General features: G+C 46.8%; 1 protein-coding gene across 5 annotated transcripts in view; it reads left to right on the forward strand.

Annotated features, from left to right (window-relative positions):
- The window catches only part of SNX29 (sorting nexin 29), a 528280-nt gene that overhangs the window by 420242 nt on the left and 84342 nt on the right, over nt 1-23696 (forward strand). For 4 of the 5 annotated variants that reach the window (XM_072835835.1, XM_072835833.1, XM_072835832.1 and 1 more), the window contains exon 19: nt 7615-7755. In XM_072835835.1, coding sequence (XP_072691936.1) covers nt 7615-7755 — 141 coding nt within the window. Of the gene's footprint in view, nt 1-7614; nt 7756-10183; nt 10316-23696 lie in introns of those variants that run through there. The other variant, XM_072835836.1, reaches the window with a different exon arrangement.

Here is a 23696-nt window from a genome sequence, read left to right on the forward strand (position 1 = left end):
GCCTTCCTTACAGCTACTATTCCCAGCTGCCAGCACTGCTGCTCAGAGTTCCTGGGATCCTGGGGGGCCTTGTGCTGTGGTAGAGAGTGCCAGGCCTTAGTGGCATTCTCCCAGGCAAGTGACACACCTTCACTGAGCCCATGTCCACGTCTGTACAAGGGGCATGTTCACCATCTGCCTTGAGGATCCAGATGAGGATGGAGGGTGAGTCCTGTGGAGCGCCTGGCACAGGACCCACTGCATAGTAGGTGCTTCAGAGATGGCGAGTGGTAGCCTTGGAGTTAATTATATTTTATTGGAGTTCTGAAAAAAAATTTTACTCCCTTGGGTCTGGTCTTCCACTCTTGCTGAATTTCTCCTAGAGCCTCATAACTTTGACTGCCAACCGAGGACAGTAGGATTTGACCAATGTCCAGACAACAGCAGAAATGGAGAATGGGTGCATGACCTACAGGCTCCATGGCTGTCTCCTCCCCCTTCATGATCCAGTGGCCTCCAGATAGTAAAGGTGGTGCCAGAAGTACCCATTGGCCACTTTCCACCTTTGTCTAATGATGCTGGCAGAGGCAGGGGTGAGTACAGTCACCAATCTTGATGGAAGCATCTAGAATCCTCTCCACAGGTAGCTCCCCAGTGTCTGTTCTCACACCCCAGTGTTCATGGGAGGCACACTCTCAGCCTAATGAGGTGACTCTCAGACAACTGAGCTTTGAAGAAAGAGGCCACAAGGATGGTTCTGCTGTTGGTTTTCCCCTTGAATATGAGACCATCCAAGGTTGAGTTCAGGTCAGGCCTCCTGCCTGGTTCCATGAAGCCCTTGGTCTCCAGAGTGAGATGGTAGTGGGACGTGGCTGGGAAGAGTTTATAAATCACCTTACAACTCAGAGGAAAGAAACTTGAGGACTGTGAAGAGGCCATCTTGTCCTACCCCTGCATTTTACACACAAGGAAATGAGGCCCAGAAGAAGCAGGGAGCACACACAATGGCCAGGAGGGGCCATGTCATCCAGTCTCTGTTGTGCTCCCAGGAAATACGTATTTGTGGAGCTCTTTAGGGGAGAAGCACTAAATTCTGTATTTCTGTTTAAAATTTTCAGCGACCTATACCATAATTTGTTCTAAGCTCTAGGTCTAAGACTGAGTGGTAATTCACATAACTATTCTTTACCAAGCAAGAACCTTAAAGATTATAAAGCCAAGACAGATGAGACTTTGATGCCAGTGCTGCTTAAAGCTTGCAGAATGTCATGGTTTTGGTGATGATGATAATGACAGGAGCAGCAGTTGACTAGGGATGCCAGGCATTTTTTATGCATGCTTTTCGGCGTCTTTTTATTACTATTTGATACCCACTTCTCAGTTGAATAAACTGAGACCTGGAAAGAAGCAGTTAGCTGGTGGGTGGAGGAGGTATGGGACTTCTGGGATGCCACTGCAGTTTCCGGGCTGGGTGTGGATGTGCTGACGTCTCAGCACAGCCCAGTCTCCACCAGGCAGACCACTGGAGAGGGTGAATGTTACAGCTGATTGGAAGAGCAGAGACTTCCAACATCCAAACCTTTGTCACTTTCCTACTGGAAACCTCGCCAATAGGTTTATATTTTCGTTTATTTATGAATATGCACTTGGCGTCTTCTGTGTATCAGGCCTGTGACATGTGTGAACTCAATTCTGCTGAGACCCACTGAGGGCCATAATGTTACTGTCCTCATTTCTCAAAGGAGGAAGCAGGGCACAGAGGCATTTGGTGACTTTCTCAAAGACACACAGCAAGTATGTGGCAGAGCCAGGATGTGGTTCAGGGAGCTTGGTTGCAGTCTGCTCTTCACCACCCTCAGGCACTGCACATCCTCAGTGATCAAATGATGATGATGAGGAGGAGGACGATGACAATGATGTCAGATCCTGTGCCCGGCCCAGTCCTCATGCCTGGGGTTTTGCCTGTTGTCAGGGGTCTACTCTTTTCTTCAGTGCATGTGGTTCCCCACAAGCCACTGGATGGCATGGGGGTATTTGTCAGATAAATCCTATGACTTGTACAAAGAAGGGTTGAACTAATGATTTCTGAGACCCTTCCTCCTGAGTTGTTGAATGCCTACTGTTCCTCCTGAGCAGGAGATACAACAAGGAGAAGGTTGGAAGGTCAGAAGAGGCTTTAACATAGGATGTTTGGTCTAATCACATATTTCTTAGAATATTTTAAAGAATGGAGGCAAGGAGTGCCTGGGTGGCTCAGTCCAATTAAACATCTGCTTTTGGCTCAGGTCATGATCTCAGGATCCTGGGATCAAGCCCCACATTGAGCTTCCTGCTCAGGGAGGAGTCTGCTTCTCCCTCTTCCTCTGCCCCTCCCCTCTGCTCATGGCGCACACTCACTCTCTCTCTGGCTCTCTCTCTCTCTGAAATAAATGAAATCTTTAAAAGAAATGCAGGCAAATTGGCACCATCCTGCTTTGCCAGAGCATGTGGTGGAGTCTACAGTAAGATAGTGCAACGGTGTAAGAGTTGTCCAAGCCCACGCAGGCTGCCCGCCGTACCTACTCTAAAACTATCTTTGGTGTATGCGCATCCTGCATGGACAGCCACTGAAGGAATTTGAATAGGAAGATGGAAATAAATTGCATAGGGGAAAATGGGTGGCCAGAGGAGCAACTAGAGTCCTGTTGCTGTGGCCCAAGCAGAGGCAGGGTTAACTCTGGGGATGGGTTGGCAGGCCTGTTGTTCAGTACTTGGCCCTGTGGATGAAAGAACAGGACTGGTCAAGGGTGAGACCCAGGTTTCTGGCTCAAACAACTCTGGTCCATTCACCAAGGGAGCAAGGTCCCAGGAAGAGAGAGGAACAGATTTGTAGTGCAGATCATGGGTTCAGATGCAGACATGATGAGCCTTATCAAGTCTGGGTCTGGAGTTCATAGGAGCGGTCCAAACTAGAGATACAGATTTGACCTAAAAATGAAGTGCACAGACCAAAGTTGGTTGCTCATGTAGGGAAGAAGAGGACAGCGAGTGAGAACCTCCATCTCTGGCATGGGGGGAAGAGGAGATGCCCACGTGGAAGACCAAGAAGGAGTTGTCAGAGAAACAGGGACTCTGCACTTTCGTGGAATGAAGCCATTGGCTCTTGACTATGTTAGGAAGAACACAGTCACAGTTTCTCTCTCACGTTAGAGATGCCTGTTTTGTCATTATGTTAGAGGCTTTTAAGATGTGCATTGACACTCACTGCTTGCAGGTCATACTAGCTGTCAGTCATTGGAGATTTTACTCTTTTAGGCTCTTCTTGACTCATGCGATTTTTAAAAATGCACTGATCTCTTCCTGTTCTCCCTTGCTGTGTAGTTGCTGTGTATTTCTGGAAGGTGTTGGGGCCTGTAAAAAGCTGACAAAACAACCCTTAGATTGTGTACCTCCAGAATGGTCTCTCCAGTCCCATCTTGATGAAACTAAAGTTTTGTGCTCCAGTTGTGCTTATCCCATCTGGATGTGACCTTCCATCCAGTTGGCTTGATGCCAACTCTGACTCCTCCCTCCTTCCCCAGATTGATTTCCACTTCCTCTCTGTGGTGGCCTGTGTCATCCCGGGCACACTGCTTGTGTGTCCAAGTGCCCCGGCACCACCTTAGGAGGAGGTGCTATCAATCAGTTCCATATTATAGGTGAGGAAACCTATAGTCAGAGAGGAGGCATCGTTTGTCTGACACCCTCAGTCTGGGCTTTACCTCAGGGGTTCCCAAATGGCCCACTCTTAGTCCGTTCATTCTGCTGTAACAAGCCACTGTAGACTGAGGGGTTTATGCCTCACAGTCTGGAGCCTGGGGATCAGGATGAAAGCATCAGCAGTGGTGAGAACCCACTCTCCGATCCACAGACAGATCTTGTTTGTTTGTTTGTTTAAAGGTTTTATTTATTTATTTGAGAGAAAGAAATAAGAGAGCACAAGAAGGGAGGAGAAGGAGAAGCAAGCTCACCACTGAGCAGGGAGCCTCATGTGGGACTTCATCCCAGGACCCAGGGATTATGACCTTAGCCAAAGGTAGACGCCTAACTGGCTGAGCCACCCAGGTGCCCGTAAACATCATCTTCTCACTGTGTCCTCACATGTCAGAAGGGGCCAAGGAGCTCTGGGGGGGGGGGGGGGTGTCTCTTTTCTAAGGGCGCTAATCCCATTCATGAGGGCTCCACTCCCATGACCTAATGACCTCCAAAAGGCCCATCTCCTCACACCGTCATGTCAGGGGTTAGGATTTCAACATACAAAATCTAGGGGAACATAAATATTCAGAACACAACATCTACCTATCAGAATCATTAAAAAAAAAAAAAAAAAAAAAAAAAGAATCACTAGGTAGGGAAGCTTTGAAACACTACAGATTCCTGGGTCCCAGATGGTTAATGCATCCTAGCCAGAGGCTGGTAATATTTGGAAAGCACTGCTCCTTTCCACACCAGATCTTGGATATGTCTGTGGGAAAGTAACAGTAATGAGTATTGAGTATCTAGATCAGGGGTTGGCAAAGTGTTTTTTGTAAAGGGCCAGAAAATAAATATTTTCAGCTTTGCAGGCCATATGGTCTTTGTTGGAACTGCTCAGTTCTGCCATTATATTTCAAAAGCAGCTATAAACAATAGGTAAACAAATAGATGTGGTTGGATTTGGCTCATGGGGTGTAGTGTACCTCTCCTGAGCTAGGTAATTAACCTCATGCATGATGATCAGACAAGCAGTTGAACTTGCCGTTCTCCAGGGGGTACTTGGATTTGTGAAACAATACACTACAGGCAGACAGTCCATTCGGGATGTGGCAGGTTGAAGCTGCATTCAGCCACCAGGACAAAGACCTCTAAAACAGTAAGCTTGAATAAATTCAAGACAAATATTTCTCTTTTGTGAAAAAAAAATTTTTTTTACAATAGAAAGTCTAGTAATTGGTGTGGTGGCTTCATAATGACATCAGAGACCCTTAGTCCCGTCTATCTTCTTCATAATCAAGGTTATCTCATGATCACAAAATGACTGCTGGAGCTCCAGTTATCATGTCTTTGAGAAAGGAAGGAAGGAGGGAGGGAGGGAGAAGGGTAAAAAGGTACTGTTGGTAGAGTCAGATCTCTCCTAAGGGCTTCCTTAGAAGCCCCAGTGAAGTTTTTGCTTACATCCCATTAGCTACTCTTTCCTGCAAGGCAGACAGGAAAATGTAGTTGTTTTTTGTTGCTGTTGTTTTTTCCTGAACATCTTGCTGTCCCCAGAAATACTAGGAGGAAATAGAGACTGGGTGGGCAATGAGCACTTATTGTGACGCAGGAGGACCCAATGAATGCCCCAAATGCACTGCATTAAAGTGCCCCTGAGCCCCACTGGGTTTATTTGTTGATTGATCATGTCTCAATTTATAGAGATTAAGAAAGCCTGAAGTCCCTTTTCTCTACAACTAGCCAGGCTCTTCCAGATCTTCTGGGGTCTAATGTATGTGTCACTCTTACAAATCAAATACTTATATCATCAGGATAATAGTCCTATCAATCATCATGCCACTGCTTGGACACCCAGTGCCAAGCAGCCTTTTGAGATAAACCTTTCCCTCTCGGCAGTTTTTTCCTCTTTTGTCTTCCTCTACTGTGTATCTGCTGGAAGTCTGCTTCCTGAGGTTATTCAGAACACATCATCTTGGTCTTTTCTCCAAGGTCTCTTCCCTCTCTACCTGAGGCTCACATGGTCACCCCTTCATTGCCTGCCTTCTTTGTGATAATTTGGCTGCAGATCCTCTCATGGGGCCCGTGGTTCTCAGATTTACAGCGTGTGGAACCACTCGGGTTCTTGTTCTGAGCAGATCATTGAGGGTGGAGCCTGAGACGATGCCTTTCTAACATCTTTCCACCTGGTGCTGGTCCATGGAAAGCCCTTTGAGTAGCAAGTGATCTGGGCCTTTCTGAACATATTGCAGGTCATCCTTTTAGTAGATGGCAACCAAAACCCAACTGTGTTGGGATGGTCAATTTAGAATAGAGCAAGAGCAGGTTTTCAACTCATTTATCCCAGAAGTTAACATACACATTTTCATGAGGTCTGAAGACGACATAGGGCTTTTTTTTTGGTTTTTTTTTTTGTTTTTTTTTTTGGTGGCTCTCCCATGTTATTTCCTTAGCTCATATTTACTAAAGTCTATAAGTCTTTGTCCCACAGGCCACCCCTGTGCCGTATTTCCCCATCTCTTAACTTTTGGTGTTGGTTGTCTGGATTTTATTGTAAAACCTGACACTGATCTTTTTGAATTTCATCATATTGGATTAGATTCATTCCTCATGCCAGTTGAGATCACTTGATATGTGTCATCCAGTATATTTACCATCTCTTCTAGCTTGGAGGCTTCAAACTAGACAGGTCTCTGTTTCTCTATCCTATTCCCTTGGAAAGTTCTGGCCGTTAATTGCAGCTCTATTGTTTAAATCATCTGTCCTTGATCTTGTTCACAAGAATATTACAAGAGACTTTGATGGCTGTTTTACCAAAGTTCAGGTATATGACGTCTGCATTTGGGAATACTGGGTGGTTTTCACATAGAGGCAGAATTATCACTCATTTCATAGATGCCTATTTTTATTATGTCAGAGGTTTTTAAGATACGTATTGGCATTTACTGATTGCAGATTATAGTAGCTATTTATCATTGAGAACTTTACTCTCTGGGCTGTTCTTGTATAATTTTTTAAAACGCATCGATCTCTCTCCCACTTCTGTTTTCCCCTGAGATGTAATTGCTGTGGAGGGTGTTGGGGGCCTTTAAAAACCTAAAGAAATGGTTCTTACCTTGTGTTCCCCCAGAATGGTCTCTAGAAGTCCCATCTTGATTCAAAGTAAATAAGTTTTATGCTGGTCCTTATCCCATCTGGACATGACCTTCCATCCAGTTAGGTTGATGTTCACTCCAGCCTGTCCCTCCTTCCCCAGATTGATTTCCACTTCCTCTGTGTGGTGGTCCGTGTGATCCCAGGCATAGCTGCGCTGCTCACGTGCCCAAATGTTCCTTGGTAGGAGGTGCCATTAATCAGCTCCATCTTACAGATGAGGAAATGCATAGCCAGCAATCTGTCACTGCTACAGTATGCATGTGACGGAAGTCTGATGACTGTCTTTGCGATCAGTTGGCCTGTTTATCTCTGCTGATACTGGGAAATGATATGTAGTGTGGTGTTCCCATAACCTGCCTGATTTATTCTTTCATGTGCCTCTTTGTTGACTCAGTACCATAGAAGCCCTTCTCTGTTGAGCCCTGGGCATCTGGTGGCTTGGGAGATAGATGTGGCCCCTGCTCTTACAAGGCTGGCTCTTGTGGGTGGAGCATAACCACAGTCCCACCCCTTTGTAATCAGAGATGTTTGTTTGTTTGTTTGTTTTTTAAGATTGATTGATTCTAGAAAGGGGCAGAGGCAGAAGGAGAGTAAATCCCCAGCAGACTCCATGCTGAGTGCAGAGCCCGACATGGGGCTGGATCCCATGACCCCGAGATCACGACCTGAGCTGAAATCAAGACTCCTAACCAGCTGAGCCACCCAGGTGCCCCTGTAACAAGAGCTTGAAGAGAGATTTACATTTTCTTTCTCTTTCCCCTTCCTTGTCAGGTCTACATCCGGATAAAAGACGATGAATGGAATGTCTATCGGCGGTACACAGAGTTTAGGAGTTTGCACCACAAGTTGCAGAACAAATACCCTCAAGTGAGGGGCTACAGCTTCCCACCCAAAAAGGCCATTGGAAACAAGGTACTGTCACCGCGGGGACCAGGCAGCTCACACAGGAGTGCCTGATGCACACACGCTTCTGTAGATGTAGGACTCAGAAGTTGGCTTATGTAAGGAAAAAGAGGAACCAAGAAAACACTCATAATTCCATCCCTTAAAGACAAACATGTTCTGTTTTGTGTACGTCCTCTTCATTCTCTAGGGCAGAGGTCGGCAAACGTGTTCCATTAAAGGGCCAGAGAGGAACTATTTTTGACTTTGTGGAGCATATGACCTTAGCTGAAAATACTCAACTGTGTCATTGTCGTGTGAAAGCAGCCACAGACGGTGTGAGCACAGATGGGCATGGCCGTGTGCCAATAAAACTTTATTCATAAGAATAGATGGCAGCTCAATTTGGCTGATGCGTCATAGTTTGCTGACCCCTGTTCTGGACCCAAAAAAATGATTTCTGGTTTTTATCCATAGTTGTCATGATGCTTATTTGGACTCATGAATGTGGGGCATATTCCCAATAAAGCTTTCTCGGAGGAGCTTCTTTTGGTATAGGGTTACTTCCCTTTTGAAGGCTAAGAACTGATAATGACATAATTTGTTTCCAGGTATTCATCCAGGCACGTTGGAGAAAGGAGGTGCTAACACTCCATGAGGTTGCTGGTGTTCATCCAGCAGGTGTTTACTGAACACCATTATGTATCGTGGGGCGGGGGATTGGAGCCCAGGGCCAGGAGGACAGGCCTGGGCCTCGTGTGGGGCTTCGCATCATCTGCCTCAGCCCATTGGCCTCATTTTGTCATCCCTCACATTAGCTTAGAGCAGCAGTTCTCTGTCTTGGCTACACTTAGAATCACATGGGGAGCTTTAAAAGCTTCTGAGACCTGTAGTCCCCACTCCCCTTAGGGTTTAAGGTCTGGAGTGAGTCAGGGGTCCTGAGGAATTTCAGACGTCTCCAGGTGGCTCCGGCATGCAGCCAAGCTGGAGAACCCCTGGCTTCCACTCTGGTAGGAAACGGTGACAGGTGCATGATTACAGTATATCAACTAGCTTGGCAGGGACAGTTCAGCTGGAGGAGGTAAGGTCATGACCCTATTGAGGACAGGTCAGAAGCTGGGCCTTGTTAGAAGGGGGATCCCTGTACTCCCGTGGTTCTCAGAGTGTGGTCCCTGACAGCAGTAGCAGCATCACCTGGAACTCGTTAGAAATCCCAATTCCCAGGCCCCACCTCAGACCTACGGAAGTATCTGCTCTGGGGCTGGGGCCCAGAAACCTGGGTTTCAGTTTGTGTGGTGCTGATGCACGAGGAAGCGTGATGACCACAGTGCTATCACATTGACAGGGTTGTGTGGCAGATTCCATATATGGTGAGTCCTAGTCTCTCCCTTGAAAGAGGCCCCTAGTTAGGGTCTTCTTGGATCTTCCTCGCAGAAAACTGGTGCAAGGGTTTCCATAACCATTCCCAACCCTTGGGAGTTCCGCAGGGAAAACTATTACTGACTGTTCTGTTTACATGTTCATGGATTTTTGTGCTTCAACCAGATTAGAAACCTGATCACGTCAGGGTCTGTTAGATCTTAATTTAAACAGTTACAAAGCAGGTTTATCTGAGGCCTCAAATAAATGTGTCATTCCATTTTTTTCTGAAGATAAGTGGAGTTGAACCCATAAAAATGGAAGACTGAGAAATTCTACACTTGCTCATAGCAAGAAGGACAATAATTCTTATGAAAAGAGGGGAAAAATTATATACTGATTTAATCTAATGACTTGCAAGCTCATACAAATCTTGGGACCCATCCAGAATGTCTTAAAATGTCATAAAGCAAAATTCTGCCTAACTAACGTATTACCATTATAAGATACTCTCATTTGCAGCAAGCATTATACAGAAGCAGCCTTTCCATGACACCTTCTTTGGGGAGCTCGGCTTGTCTGTATGTCACTACGGGAAGTGAGCACAAAGCTGAATCAGGGGTATTCACGTGGTGAAATCTGTTGTGTGTTTGCTTCCTGCAGCTGCCCTACCACACTGGCACCCATTTAATGGTCTAAACACACAAATTGATTATCTTAGAGTTCTGGAGGTTGGAAATCCAGAATCCATCCGTCTGGCTGGGCTGAAATCAAGGTGTCAGCAAGGTTAGTTCTTTATGGAGGCTCCAGAGGAGAATCCTTTCCTTAGCATGTGGCCTCCTGTGTCTCCAGAGCCAGCAATCACATGACTGTGACCTCACCTTCTGTCACATGGTCCCATCTCCTTCTGTGACTTCTCTCCCTCTTATAAGGACCCTCACGATGACAGTGGGCTCACCCTGATAATCCACAACAATATTCTGTCTCAGGATTCTTAACACATCTGCAAAGTCACTTTTGCCATGTAAGGTAAAATATTCTCAGGTTCTGGGATTAGGCATCGTTGGGGGCCTCATGTTGCCACATTCTTTCTCTGCAGACCAAACCGACACCCTCCCCACCTTGGATCTCAGGGCAAGCCTTGGAGTTATTCCAAACTTATTTAAGACAAGACAAACCTACTGACACCACCTCCCAGGAGCAGGGACTGCCCTGACTTCCCCCTCTGAGGTGGGTCATCCCCAGTCCTGCGTCACATTCTCCTATCCTTGTCAATCTTGGGACTGACTCTGAGCAGCAGTGGGCTTTTGCCCTGTGAAATATGTGTCAATAGGGCACTGTCCCCGACCCCCCTGCCCCCATACCCAGTGCAATCCTGTTGGGAATAAAAGGGCTTGGGAATTAAAGGTAACATCTTGGTGGGCCTGGCCCAGTGATGGAGTTGTACAGATGCCCTGGATGGCTGGTTCTTCACTAGATTGTGGGTCCTTTTCCCCATGGTCAGGGCAGGCCTGATAGTTTCCTCTGTTGCTCAGGAACCTGACAGCTCCTGAGCAGTCATGGGGCCTCCATCTCTTGTCTTGGCCTTCGAATTGGCTGGTTGGCCATGACTTTACTTTGATTCCCTCTCTCCCTGTGCGTTTGGCTAAGACATACTCCCTTCCCTTAAGTATACTTTGGCTGCTGCCCAGAACAGGTTGGAGGGTTTATCGGATTTTCAAGGGCAGATTAAATCAGCATGCAGGATTGCAGCATCCAGCAAAGGCTACTGATGATGTCTGTCAAGAGACAAAGTCTGCACTGGTCCCAAATGGGCCTACAGGCTCAAGATACCTGCCTTCATACCCCGAGGGCAAGTTTTCTAGTTCATTTTCATTCTAAATTGGTCCAGAAAAATCAACTGTGTCAGCATCTTTTCCTTGATTGGATCACTTCGAGAATGTCTCACTTACCACTTAACACCATTAAAGTACGAAGACATGACTTCTTTGTGGATTGAGTTACATGTCCCTTACTCCTGTAAGCCTTAGATCCATTAAATGATTCAATCCAGAATCCACAGACCTGGACACTATTCAAGAAAATACTAGCCACAGTTTATTTTTTTCAAATTTGTCATATGAGTATCTTTCTAGCCTGAATTTCTAGGTATTTGCCTAACACTGCCACTGTTGTTGGTTATCTGCCAGTTGTAGAATTAAAATATCATCTTTATGATGATAGTTCTGACTTAAACATTTTATTTATATATTTGAGAGAGAAGAGAGTGAGCAAGTAAGTACGTGAGAGGGGCTGAGGGAGAGAATCTCAGGCAGTCTCCCCACTGAGCCCGACACAGGGTTAATTTTCACGACCCGTGAAATCATGACCTGAGCCACAACCAAGAGTGAGATGCTTAACTGACTGATATACTCAGGCACCTCCAAGTTTGAACTTTAATTGATAAATAGCACGTTGAATAGTCGTGGATACAGCATTTGTCTTTAGCAAGGAATTTCTTTGGTCTTAGTATGCCATGCGTATGTGCAGCTGTTCATACCCAGAGCACTCACTAGAGCTCCACATGCCTTCAGGTGCCACATCAGGCCTAAATCATGTTAAGGTAGTTTCCTGATTATCAGTCTACCACTTGATGAAGTGTATTCCTTGGTAGCTGAGTCAAGCAAGCCACAATAGTTGTATATTAAAGTTACTTATTAAATTTGAAATAGCACAGCCATGGCGCTTGTATCTATCAAGATAGTCTTGGTTAAGCTGGAGTAACAAATCCATGATCTTGACAGTCTTAGCCAACCAAGGTGTATTTTTGGCTCTCCTCAGGAGACCAAGGATAGGGGCAAATCAGACACACTGGCTCTTAAATCTTCTGCCCAGATGTGAAACATGTTAATTCCACTCCTCTTTCATTGGCCAAAGCCAGTTACTGAGCTGTGCTTAATGCCAGGGGAGCAAAGGAGTCCACTGCTACCATGTGCCCTGGAGAACTAGAATTTTTTCAGTCTGCTCCCTTGACCCCCCCAGGGGTGGCACTTCTCTTGAGCCACATTTCTGAGCAGGGTGTGGATAACAGGAGAGCACAGCTCTACCAGTTCAAGACTGGCACACTGAGTCCTGTGGTTTCCCTCCATGAGTCCCAGTTCAGGTGCTTCCCTTCATCCTGTTTCAGTTTTCCCAGCCCACGCCTGGTCCTTCCTGGTGTGGGCATCTGCACCTTTTCCACTCTTGCTTGCCCACTCCTCCATTCCCTATGGTATAGCCACAATGAGGTTTATACAACATAGATTACATGGCGTCATTGTTGATGAAGCCCGCCCCCCAACGCCAGTGGTGCCCATGGCAGTTAAATTCGAGACTCTTTATGGCCTTCCAGATGTCCCCTGATCTGTCCCCCGCTTCCTCTCCTACCTTATCTCCTGCCCCACCCTCTCCCCCCTTACACCTAGTACACTGACGACCTAAGGCTTCCATGCTGTTCTTACCTTGTGGACTTTGCTCCTGCTGTTCCCTCTGTCTGGATTGGCTTCCCCCTCATCTCTGTGTGGACGGCTCCTGTGGTTCATCAGACCTCAGCTCGAATTCCACCCCTAGGGCAGCCTTTCCCGACCACCCTCGTCAGTGCTGCCCCTTTGGTCACCTTCCAACCCCTGATCCTTTGTCTGCATGAATTCTCTCCCGCCATGTACCATTAATTCAAGTGATTGGGTTGTGACCTTGAGTAGTGTTGTCTCTGCCCTGGAATGGAAGCTCATGATAGCAGGGTCTTGGCCTGTTCCCTGCTCTCTCCCCAGCTCCTAGAATAGCACCTGGCACCCCAGAGAGACTCATGGCCTGAATTAAGGAATAAGTGAACAAGCATTAAGTGGGAAAATTTCCCTGTTACTTTCTTCTTCACATCACTGGGTCTCAGCACAAATTCAAAAAATCTGAATTCCCAAAGTGGGTGGAATAATTTTGAGGGTGACTTGGGAGGTTGCTCTCACTCCACTTGGAATGAATGTGTTTTTTGTAGAATGGGCCAGAGGCTGGCAAACCTTTACAGATGGGAAAGGTGGCCCTCTAGCAATCTGGGGGGAGTCACCTGGCAAGCTCCCCGTCCAAATGGACTTCGCCAGCATGAGGGGTTAGGAGAAAAACTTGTTTTTGATGACGCTACTCCCAAGTCTGCATTATTGCTCAGTGAGAGATTTGAGAGGCTGTCATTTCTTCTTAGGATAATGGAGTCAGTCTCTGAAAGTTCATTTGGCATTAAGGCAAGGCAAATCACTTTCCCTGGAGCCGCAGATAATTCAACTTGTTGGGGAAATTATGCATTAAAATCCTCATTAAAAACACATACACCAGTGCCAGAGGAGCCCACCGGTGCTCACTGAGCCATGGAAAGCACCTTTGCAGCTGGAGAGGCACAGATTTAGATGCAGCCATGGGGGCACCAGGCCCCCAGCAGAAGGTACTTGCAATGTTGGGAACAAGCAGCGATTTGGAAGAGTGTAGGAGCCGCTTAATTTTTTCCATTTAGAAACACTTCTGGAACGCCAGGATGTCATGTTAGATGTCAGGGGGCTTAACGGAAGGTCTCTACCCTCACGAAGTTCACGGCCTCGTGGGGCAAAGCCCATTGTGTCAGTTCTCATGGAAGAGTCCTGTGATCTTGGGGAACCGAGGGTTCCTAGTGCGCTCTGGAGGGGGCCGTGAGCGCCGCCGCCTTGGGCAGGGGGCGAAGTGCTCAGCAGGCCGGCAGGTCAATTCAGGGGCCGGCCTTTCCTTCAGTGTGCCCTGTGTTAGCTTTGTGTGGTTGCCTTAGGAAATAATCACAAACCTAGTGACTTTAAGCAATACACATTTATTAAGTTACAGTTGAGGAGGCCAGAAGTCAACATCATCATCACGGGGTTGAAGTCAAGGTGTCAGCAAGGGCTGCATTTCTTTCTCGAGGCTCTCAGGGAGAATTCCTTTCCTTGCCTTTTCCAGCTTCTGGAGGCTTCCCACATCCCTTGGCTCTTCCTTCCTCTTCAGTGTTGTAACTGTGACCGTCCTTGCCTGGTCACATCTCTGACCAGTGGGGAAAGATTCTCCGCTTTGAAGGGGTGGGATTAGTCTACAGCCATACCACCCTGACCCGTCCAATCTTGTCTGAAGGAATGGGATTGGATGGGGCGTACTCAGGTAACCCAGGGTGACCTTCCCATCTGAGGACCCTTAACTGAATCAGCTCTGCAGAGTCTCCTTTGCCCTGTGAGACAGCGTATTCACAGGGATTGGGGGGTGGAAAACGAGAGGGGGGCTGTTTCTGCCTGCCTCACACCTCTCTTTCCTTGCCTGTAATAAGGGAACTATTACTGTGACTTTGTAAATGGAGGGAGGGAGGCACAGGGAGGCCAAGTGACTTGACCAAGGCCATCTTGCTAGGCAGTGTCAAGGTGATATGTGGGCCCAGGCAGACAGTGCCAAAGCCCTCACCTTCCCCCCAGCACACGGGGATCTGCTGTGGAGTACCACGGAGGGCGGATGAATGTAGATGACTTAACCCTTGCCCTATGGTGGACTTTGACTGCCGTAAGGCCCTTCCTCGACCTCGGTGGTGTAGAACTCTGCCTCTCCACTGCTGACCCACCATCCCCACCCACCCCATGCTGACTGAGGTACCACTTACACAGCTAGGGGATGATGCCCTCATGGTCAACCGGGAGGCTTATAGGAACTTTCCTTGTAAACCTACATGGATGGAGGGGTAGTCACTCCTGCCCATTTATTTATTCAACAAGACTTTGCCAACTCTGAGAATCAAACCTAGAAAGAAAAAGGTTCCTCTTGCTTCACTAACTGTATGGCCTCGGGCAAGTTATTTGATAGTTCTCTGCCTCAGTTTCTCCTCCAGATACCACTTCCCTCTAGTGTTGTTATAGAAGGACTTACAGTGGTAGCATCTGTAAAGAACTCACAACAGCATCCGCATTGGATCAGTGCTGCGGACGTGTTTGTTAAGGGGGTGCCTAGGCTGGCAGTGAGGCAGAGCAAGCCAGCAGGAGCACATCCTCCTCACAGAGGATGCAGCAGACGAGCCTGACACAGGTGGCCCTTCCAGAACCCTCCACGTCTGCGTTTCTGTGCACAGGAATACCAACCACCATGTGCCGGGCGTGTGCACAGTGGGGGCTTTGTATTCATTCTTGCACTGTGGTATTCTTGTCGGGTCCCATATAAAATATCTTCGAGATGGGGAAGCCGGGCGCAGAGGCTGTAAACATCCTGCCCAAGGTCCTGTAGCTCCCATCAGGGACGGAGTCACATGGCTGCTGATGCCCCTGTGCCCCCTGCACCCTGGTCACCCAGCCCCAGAAAGCCACACCCAAATCTGGGAGGTGGTAATGCACAAAGGAACCTGCGACGATAGCTCTCTCAGGGGAGATGCAAAGTCTCTGGAGATTCTACCAAAAATTCCATCATGTGAAAGAGAATCCAGAAGACAATGCAAATTTGGGAGAAAAAAAAGAAGCTCCAACTGAATGAAGCCGTAAACTCATGCTTGTTTCTCGTTTGACACTCTGCCAACCACTGTGTAAATAGTCCTGATACTTAATGTATTAAGCGAGAAGAAGAGTGAAATTGGGCTCATTATACATCACACATTTGTACAGTAAAAGCCTCTTAAGATATTTTCCAGGAGAGCAGTTGCTAAAGCCATCTTGCCAGAGAAATGGTCTCAGGAGAGAGACTTTGAGGAGCCTCAGACTTGGACCATGTATATGCATACATATGCAAATGAGTGCATGTATTTAATAAGGGAGGGGTTCCTTGGGAGTACTTCTTTGTAATATCAAATTAAAATCCAATAAAAAAAAAGTCAAGGTCATTTTATGAACAAATAATCCAGAGCCAGCAATGAGAAGTGTTATCAGTTCACTGTTCGCATCCTGCGTGTTCTCTGCAAGTAGCACGTGGAGAGGTTGAATCTAAGCTAATCATCTTGGTGATCTCAGGCTACGGACCTTGCAGGTGCCCCCACTGTCCCCAAACTCGGAGTTAGCCTAATGCAGCCTTCTCTCTCTCAACCCACCCACCCTGTGGAATTAGAGCAGCACCTGGCTTATAGAGTGTCTGTCTTCTCAGCATCTCACACGTGCCTGGCACATGGTGGGTGCTGAGTGAAACATGTTTGATGAACCCGAGAACTCAAGCCACCTAAAAGCTGGTGTGTGACAGCAGAGTTGTGCAGTTCCTGGGTTCCCTTTCTTGTCCGTTCCCTTCCTCCCTTTAGCCTGCAAGGCTTTGGTAATTGTTCAGAGGAAGATTGACACAGCACGGTGAATATTTGCATGAGGCTCTACAGAGACTTCCCATTTGCCATGCCTGGTGATAAAGAGGAGTTATTTGCCCCGTCGGGATCTGGCCTTCCCGGTTCACCAGTCAGACTGGGCCGGCTCCTGTCCTTCACCCGTCTCAAGGCCTCTGATGCAGCAATGGTGAATCCATTGGTTTGGAAACTGGCACAAATTACACTACACTTGACTCTGCTGGGCATGAAATGTCATCCAAAATATTTCTGGGACTGTTAACTTATTTGTATGTCATTATTTCATCCCTCCTTCTAGCTCTGAGGGCCTTCTGATTATACTTAACTCATGTTATATCTGTTTTTTCCCCCTCACATTTTTGGACAACTGATTAAAATCACAACCCAGAAGAGTACTTGTCAGCTCTTACTCTCTTCTTGAATGATTGAGAATAATTGCTACCTCCCCCTTCAGTACTGCCATTAATATGTGAGAACTGCATATTGCAGTCTTGGTTCATCTTAAGCACACTAGAGAAAAACATTTTTAGTTCCCTAAGTTGCCACCTTAGGGTTCCAGAATCCTTTGTGTATGAAGGAAGCTGTCCCCTTCCCCTTGACATCCTCACAGGCCATTTGGATTTTTAGAAGGTTAAGACTTTGGACTTCAGCATCGCACTGGCCTCACTTCAGACCCTGTCTCTGGTACACACTGCCTGCGTGACCTCCGTGTGTCACCTGGTCCTCATGATGCTCAGCTGTTGCAGCAGTCATGTGGGTTGAGGGTGCTTGCATCGTGAGGTCTCATGATAATCCACCCGACATATCCTGAACCCTCAATTGGTAGCTTTAAAAAAAAGAAATAGGTCTTCAGAGGAGGCTCATCAATTTGGTTTCCATTCTTCTATAATTTGTGATAACTCAGACATAAGCATGCTTGGCTCTTTTCTTCCCTTCTCCTTCCTCCCCTCTTCATCCTCCTTGATACGGTATGGTGTGTGTGTTTGTGTTCTCCCCCTTTTTAAATCTTTTTAAATTGGATTCTAAATGCCTCTAATCATACATGTATAACATGATGGATTGCACTAAAAGAGTGCACCTATGCCAACAGCACAGACAGTAGGAAATACGTTCTTGGCCTGCCTCCAGTCCTCCTTTTGCAGGCAGGTGGCCACCTTCTTCCTATCTAATCCATGCATTACTTTTGCCCATTATAGGACTTTATGAAAATAGGATCATAGAGTATGGCCTCCTGTGTGTGGCTTGTTTCCCTCAACATTACATCTGTGAGAGTCAACCATGTTGTCCCAAGTAGCAAATCATTCTGGTCTTTTTCATCACCATGTAGTATTCCATCGTAGGGCTATATCACAGTTTATCTTTTCCATTGATGGATGTTGGATGGCTTCCAGGTTGGCTCCATTACATACATTGCATAATTAACATGTTTGTATATGTCTTCTTGTGGCTGTATTCGCTGGTTCCTGTGGGTCCCTATGTGGGAACGGCATTGCCGGATCACAGGGTGTGCATATGTTCCACTTCAGAGAGTGCTAAAGAGTTTCCCAAAGAGGTCACAGGTGATGATTTCTTAAAGGGTAGGGGAAAAGTAGAAAGAGTAAGGTAACAGGCACCCATATCCCTACCACCTAGAATTAACAGCTGTTCATATATACCTTTAAGTTCTTAAAAGTATATCTTAAAACATTTCAAGTGTGTCCCAGAATACATAGAAAAGTACAGTGAACGCACATCATCCTCATCTAATATAGTGTTTAGAAATGAAACATGACAGATCGAGCTGAATCTTCTTCCCTCCCCCCAAGAGGGAACCATTCTGTGGAGTTGGGGATCCTTCCTGTCTAAAAAATACATGCCTTGTATTTACCAATATTACCTTTCTGAGATTGATACATTTGGGTGCATCGCATTCTAATTCATTAACTGCTATACTTACTGACTATACTTTCTTACTATATAAATTCAGGTTGTATTTTTTTATTCTCCCCTGGTGGGCAGTCAGACCGCTCACAGTTCTTCTGCAGACGGTGTTGCAGTGAATACCCTGTACCTGGCTGCTGGCCTTGCCTGTTTGGGCTCCATTTCTCCAGGCTGAGAACAGGTGAAGGCGGCTCCCGACTCCCGGGGTCTGCTTGCCTTCACCTCTCCTGCCTTTTGCCAATCACACTCTAAGCAGAGGGCACTACTTGTTCCCTCCCAGCCCCGTGGATGCGGGATTCCTGTTATCGTACGTCTTCAGCAACACGCAGCATCATTAGACTTACAACTTCTTTATGTTTTGCTAGCACGATGCGTACCAAGTGTCAACTCATTACGGTTTTTAATTCCTGTTTGCCTAATTACAGGCGAGGTCGATGATCTGCTCGTGGTTTTTGGCCATTCAGATTTCCCCTTCCCTTTCTTGCCTGTTTGTATTTTGTGGGCTTTATTACACCAGTTTTTATCTTACTGGTTTGAGGATCTCGTCATCTTCTCCTGATGCTCACCTTCGTGCATTCCTTTTAAAAGGGCATAACTTTTGCCTCCCGCTCCAAAAAACCCCTCTTCCTGCCCTGTCTCCTTCCATGTGCTTCCAATTCCCTTCACAGCCCCCACAAGGCTTCAGTGCATACACTAAATGCCAGCTTTCCTTGCTGGACCGATTTTCCAGAGGAGCAAAACCACTCATCGTGCTATACACAGCAAGAGGATGGCATGGTGGTGTGTGTCAGCAAAGGCCCAATCAGTGATTGTTTGCAGGAGAGAACAGAAGGCCCCAGAGTACACCCATCCCGGGGCTCCTCTCTCTGAGCGGGGGTCCCAAGAGCGTTGAGCCCTGCCTTGGAGAGCTGCTCTTCCCTGCCACTTACCCACACCACATTAAGCTTAGCTGCCCCCTTGGAACTTTGTCACTGTTTAATTTCTCAGCTCTTCTGCCTTCGGAGGGAAAGCGAAGTTCTTTTTTGTAATGAGTTTGGAAGTTTTTTTTTTTTTTTTTCAGTTAAGTGCCTGATCCTCATAAGCTCATGAAAATGGAACTGTTTTGTATTATAAAGGAGCCCTTGATACTGGCTTTTAGCTCTCCCTCGTGAGCTGGGCAGCCTTCTTCCTAGCAGCAGGAAGTAAACAAGCCCTTCTTCACATCAGTGCTGCCATCTTACTAAGAATAGTTGCTGTTTAGTGAGTGCTAACTACATGCCAGGCGAGGTGCCAAGGACTTTGCCTGTGCGCTCATTTCATCCCCAGCATCCTGGTGGCCAGGGAATTATTATCCCTGTCTCACTCCTTGCCACTGTGCCTGTCCCACCCTCTTAGATCTTGAACCCTCAAGCTCTTTCTTGCCTTGGGGCTTTGCTCACACAGTTCCTCCTAGAATACTGCATCCTCCATCTGTCTTGTGGTGGGGTCTTTCTCATCTGTCCAACCTCACCTTAAATCATACCTCCTGAAAGAACCCTTTCCCAACTGCTCAGCATAAATGACAACCCCCCTACCCCCATTTTGGGCTTTTCATTTTGCGGCATCAGCTCTAGTTACTTGTTGAAACCTGACAGGAGGAGGGGGAGCCATTGAAGGATTTTAAGCAAGCAATGCCAAGCTTTGATTTGTGTTCCAGAGACATTGCTGTCATGCAGAGGATGGATTGATAAGGGGATGAGCAGGAAGACCCTTGCCTTGCCAGGACATTGTCTGTAGCTGGTGCCAACAAGTTCAGGTTAGGGCAGCACTATTGAGGACTGTGAGACAGTCCATAGTGGACCTGGAGACGTGGGTTCTGACCAGAGACAGGGTCTTCCATGAGAGACAGACAGTACATAGGTGACTGTACTCTGTGGTGTGATGGTCCTGTAATCTTGCCATGGGCAAAGCCCCAGCCCAGAGGTGGTCAGCAGGCAGTCCAGTCCAGAGACCACATTCCACCTGAGATAGGTGTTTGGTGATGATGACAATCACAGTGACAATAATAATAATAATAAAACCCATGTCTGCAGCTTGGAATCCACACAACTCCCCAGCAAGGGGAGGCTGGTCTTTATCTTTCTCTCAGATTTCCTTGTGGCAACAGCTGGCAGGAGCCGAATGGAGGCTGGCCCTTACATGGGACATGTGCGCTCCAGGTCACCAGCCTGCCCTGCTTTTCTCATTTCCTAGTCCCTGATGCCTTTCTAATTTGTCACCCCTAGAGTTGAGGGTAGACTCCCCGGAGGGGGTGATTTTTCATTTGAGCTTTGAAGAATTAAGTAGAGAAGAAAGGGAAGGTCATTCCAGTTAGGCAGCAAGCACCAACAGAGGTACAGAAGCATGACAAGTTAACAGGTTCAGGCGTGTGTTGGATTCTTTATGTCCCAGTGCTCCCCCCCCCCCACCTGGGCAGCATCAGGTTCCAGCAATGACTTTGGCCTCAGTTGAGGTCCAGGTGAGCAGGGTACAGCCGTAGTTGGACCCAGGGTCCTGTGCGTTCTCAACACCTTGGACCTGCCCCTTCCTTGTTACCTTTAGGATTTCCAGCTTTGGAGAACTGAAAAACCAGTATTCAGAGGAATAGAGCAATGGCCAAGAACCTGAGGAGTGAGAGTTCTTAGGAGAAAGAGGCCCTTAAAGTATACTGAGATAAAAATGGAAAGCTTCATTAATTCCCAGGTAAACATTCTTTTCCAGATAGACATACCTTTATTTATTTTTTTATTTCACAAATCCTTTTGGGTATTTACGGTACAAGAAGTCTTGGGGCTACTGAGGCAAGCGAGATGTGTTTCTTGCCCTCAGGAAGTGCACAATCTAGAAGGGCAGTTGGCAGATCACCACCTATTAGGTGCTTGCAAGGAGTTAAATCAGGGTTCTGTGGGAGCACAGGGAAGAGTGTATCATCTAGGATGCTTTCCACTACAGATGACAAAAACCGGAATCAAATTATTTTTACTCTAAAAAGAGAATTAGTTGGCTTGTGTGACTGAGAAGTTGAGATCGGGAGACCTAAGCTGGAGTATGGCTGGATCTAGGAGTTCAGTGACATCATATGTCATCTCAGCCAGTCTCTTTTTCTCCATTGATCACTTACTCTCTTGCTTTTTATCTGCCTCTGTCTGTTTCTCCTCTTAGCTTTTTTCCTGAGCTGGCTACGTTCTCAGGCAGGCATGGCAAAGATGGCCACATACTTGCAGACTTTCCCTATCACCTTAGCAGCTCTGGAGGAAAGGGTTCATCTCTTCCCCGTAGTTCCGTTCTCTGTGCTGACACTCACTGGCCCAGCTTGAGGCCTGTGCCTATCTTAGGACCACTAATAGTGACTGTGATTGGCTGGGTCATGTGCTGAGCCCTTGATCAGGGGATGGAATTGGTCCTATCTCAGCCACATGGTCTGAGAGTGAGAAAGGCTGATTGCCCAGGGGAAAATGCTAGTGCTGCCAGCAGGAGAACGGGGCATGGGTGCTGAGTAGGAGAAACAAGGGCAGCCAGCCTGGGGTGGGGCAAGGGGGAGAAAGGAAGGAGAGACTCCAGAGAAACTTCAGGATGGAAGTAATACCTAAATTGAAGGCGGAGCAGGATCTAGGTCTTGAGAGAGATGGGGAAATGCAGGCAAAGGAAATAGTACTTTGGGGGCCAGAATTGATGGAACAGCTCTACCACCTCAGGCCCATGATGCCTCCTGAGCAGATAGCAGGTCCTGCATGCCCTGGGTGCACGTGACATGGGGTGTGTGGCATGGGAGGAGATCACGCAGAAGAGCCAGGGAGGGACAGTTAGCTCACATGTTTAGCTGAGCAGTTTGGATTTTCATCCCAAAAGCAAATTACTTGGTTTTCAAAAATAGTTTTGCATATTCTTTTTTAAAACTTACTTGGGAAGCAGTATGGAGGATAAGTATCAGGAGAGACTGGCCCAGAGGGCTACATGCATACCAAGAGGGGCATCATTCATTCTCTCATCTGCTCATTCCTCAAGTCTTCCTTGAACACCTACCATGTGCCAGCCACTGAGAAAACAGCAGGGAGCTGAGCAGATATGGTCCTGCAAGCATACACCCAATTTCTTTTTTTTTCATTTTTTTAAATAATAAATTTATTTTTTATTGGTGTTCAATTTGCCAACATACAGAATAACACCCAGTGCTCACCCTGTCAAGTGCCCCCCTCAGTGCCCGCCACCCAGTCACCCCCACCCCTCGCCCTCCTCCCCTTCCACCTAGTTCGTTTCCCAGAGTTAGGAGTCTTCCATGTTCTGTCACCCTTTCTGATATTTCCTACCCATTTCTTCTCCCTTCCCTTATATTCCCTTTCACTATTATCTATATTCCCCAAATGAATGAGACCATATAATGTTTGTCCTTCTCCGATTGACTTATTTCACTCAGCATAATACCCTCCAGTTCCACCCACGTTGAAGCAAATGGTGGGTATTTGTCATTTCTAATGGCTAAGGAATATTCCATTGTATACATAAACCACATCTTCTTTATCCATTCATCTTTCGATGGACACCGAGGCTCCTTCCACAGTTTGGCTATTGTGGACATTACTGCCAGAAACATCAGGGTGCAGGTGTCCCGGAGTTTTATTGCATCTGTATCTTTGGGGTAAATCCCCAACAGTTCAATTGCTGGGTCATAGGGCAGATCTATTTTTAACTCTTTGAGGAACCTCCACACAGTTTTCCAGAGTGGCTGCACCAGTTCACATTCCCACCAACAGTACAAGAGGATTCCCTTTTCTCTGCATCCTCTCCAACATTTGTTGTTTCCTGTCTTGTCAATTTTCCCCATTCTCACTGGTGCATACACCCAATTTCTAACAATGTCTAGGTGTATGAACTAGGTAAGAGATTTGACTCTAGACCTGTCCTTGAAGGGTTACCCAAGCCACAGGAGGTTTCAAGTTATGAAGTGAACAGTATGGACTTTCTTTGATGTCCAAATTAAAAGTTTTTTTTTCTCATTGCTGCCAACCAAAGTAAAATTATTCAGCTCCATTTGAAAGACAAGGGTAAAGATAGAGAGGTGGTGTGTTTTCAGCTAGTAACGAACCATCATTTGTGCTTGACCTCCTGCCACTTGATGTTCAAAGTGGCTCTGTGTGCTGGGTAATGGATCTGTAGTTTGTTTTGGACAGGTGCATAAATCTTTTTGGGAAGCTAGAAAAATGAGCCGGCCAGGCAGACCTGGCATTCTGCTTCATCTTCATTTCCACCTTTTATCTCCTCCCCCACCCTTGCCCTCTCCTACACCCTTCCTCCCTCCTACAGTGGGAAATCCCCACAGAAAGCACAAACCAGAGTTTGGCATAGGCATTCTTCAAACTAGAGCAACAAATAAGAAGTGGTGTTGCTATCTGGGGCCTTCCCCTCA

The sequence above is a fragment of the Canis lupus genome, chromosome 8 (genome assembly GCF_048164855.1).
Source record: "Canis lupus baileyi chromosome 8, mCanLup2.hap1, whole genome shotgun sequence".
NCBI lineage: Eukaryota > Metazoa > Chordata > Mammalia > Carnivora > Canidae > Canis > Canis lupus.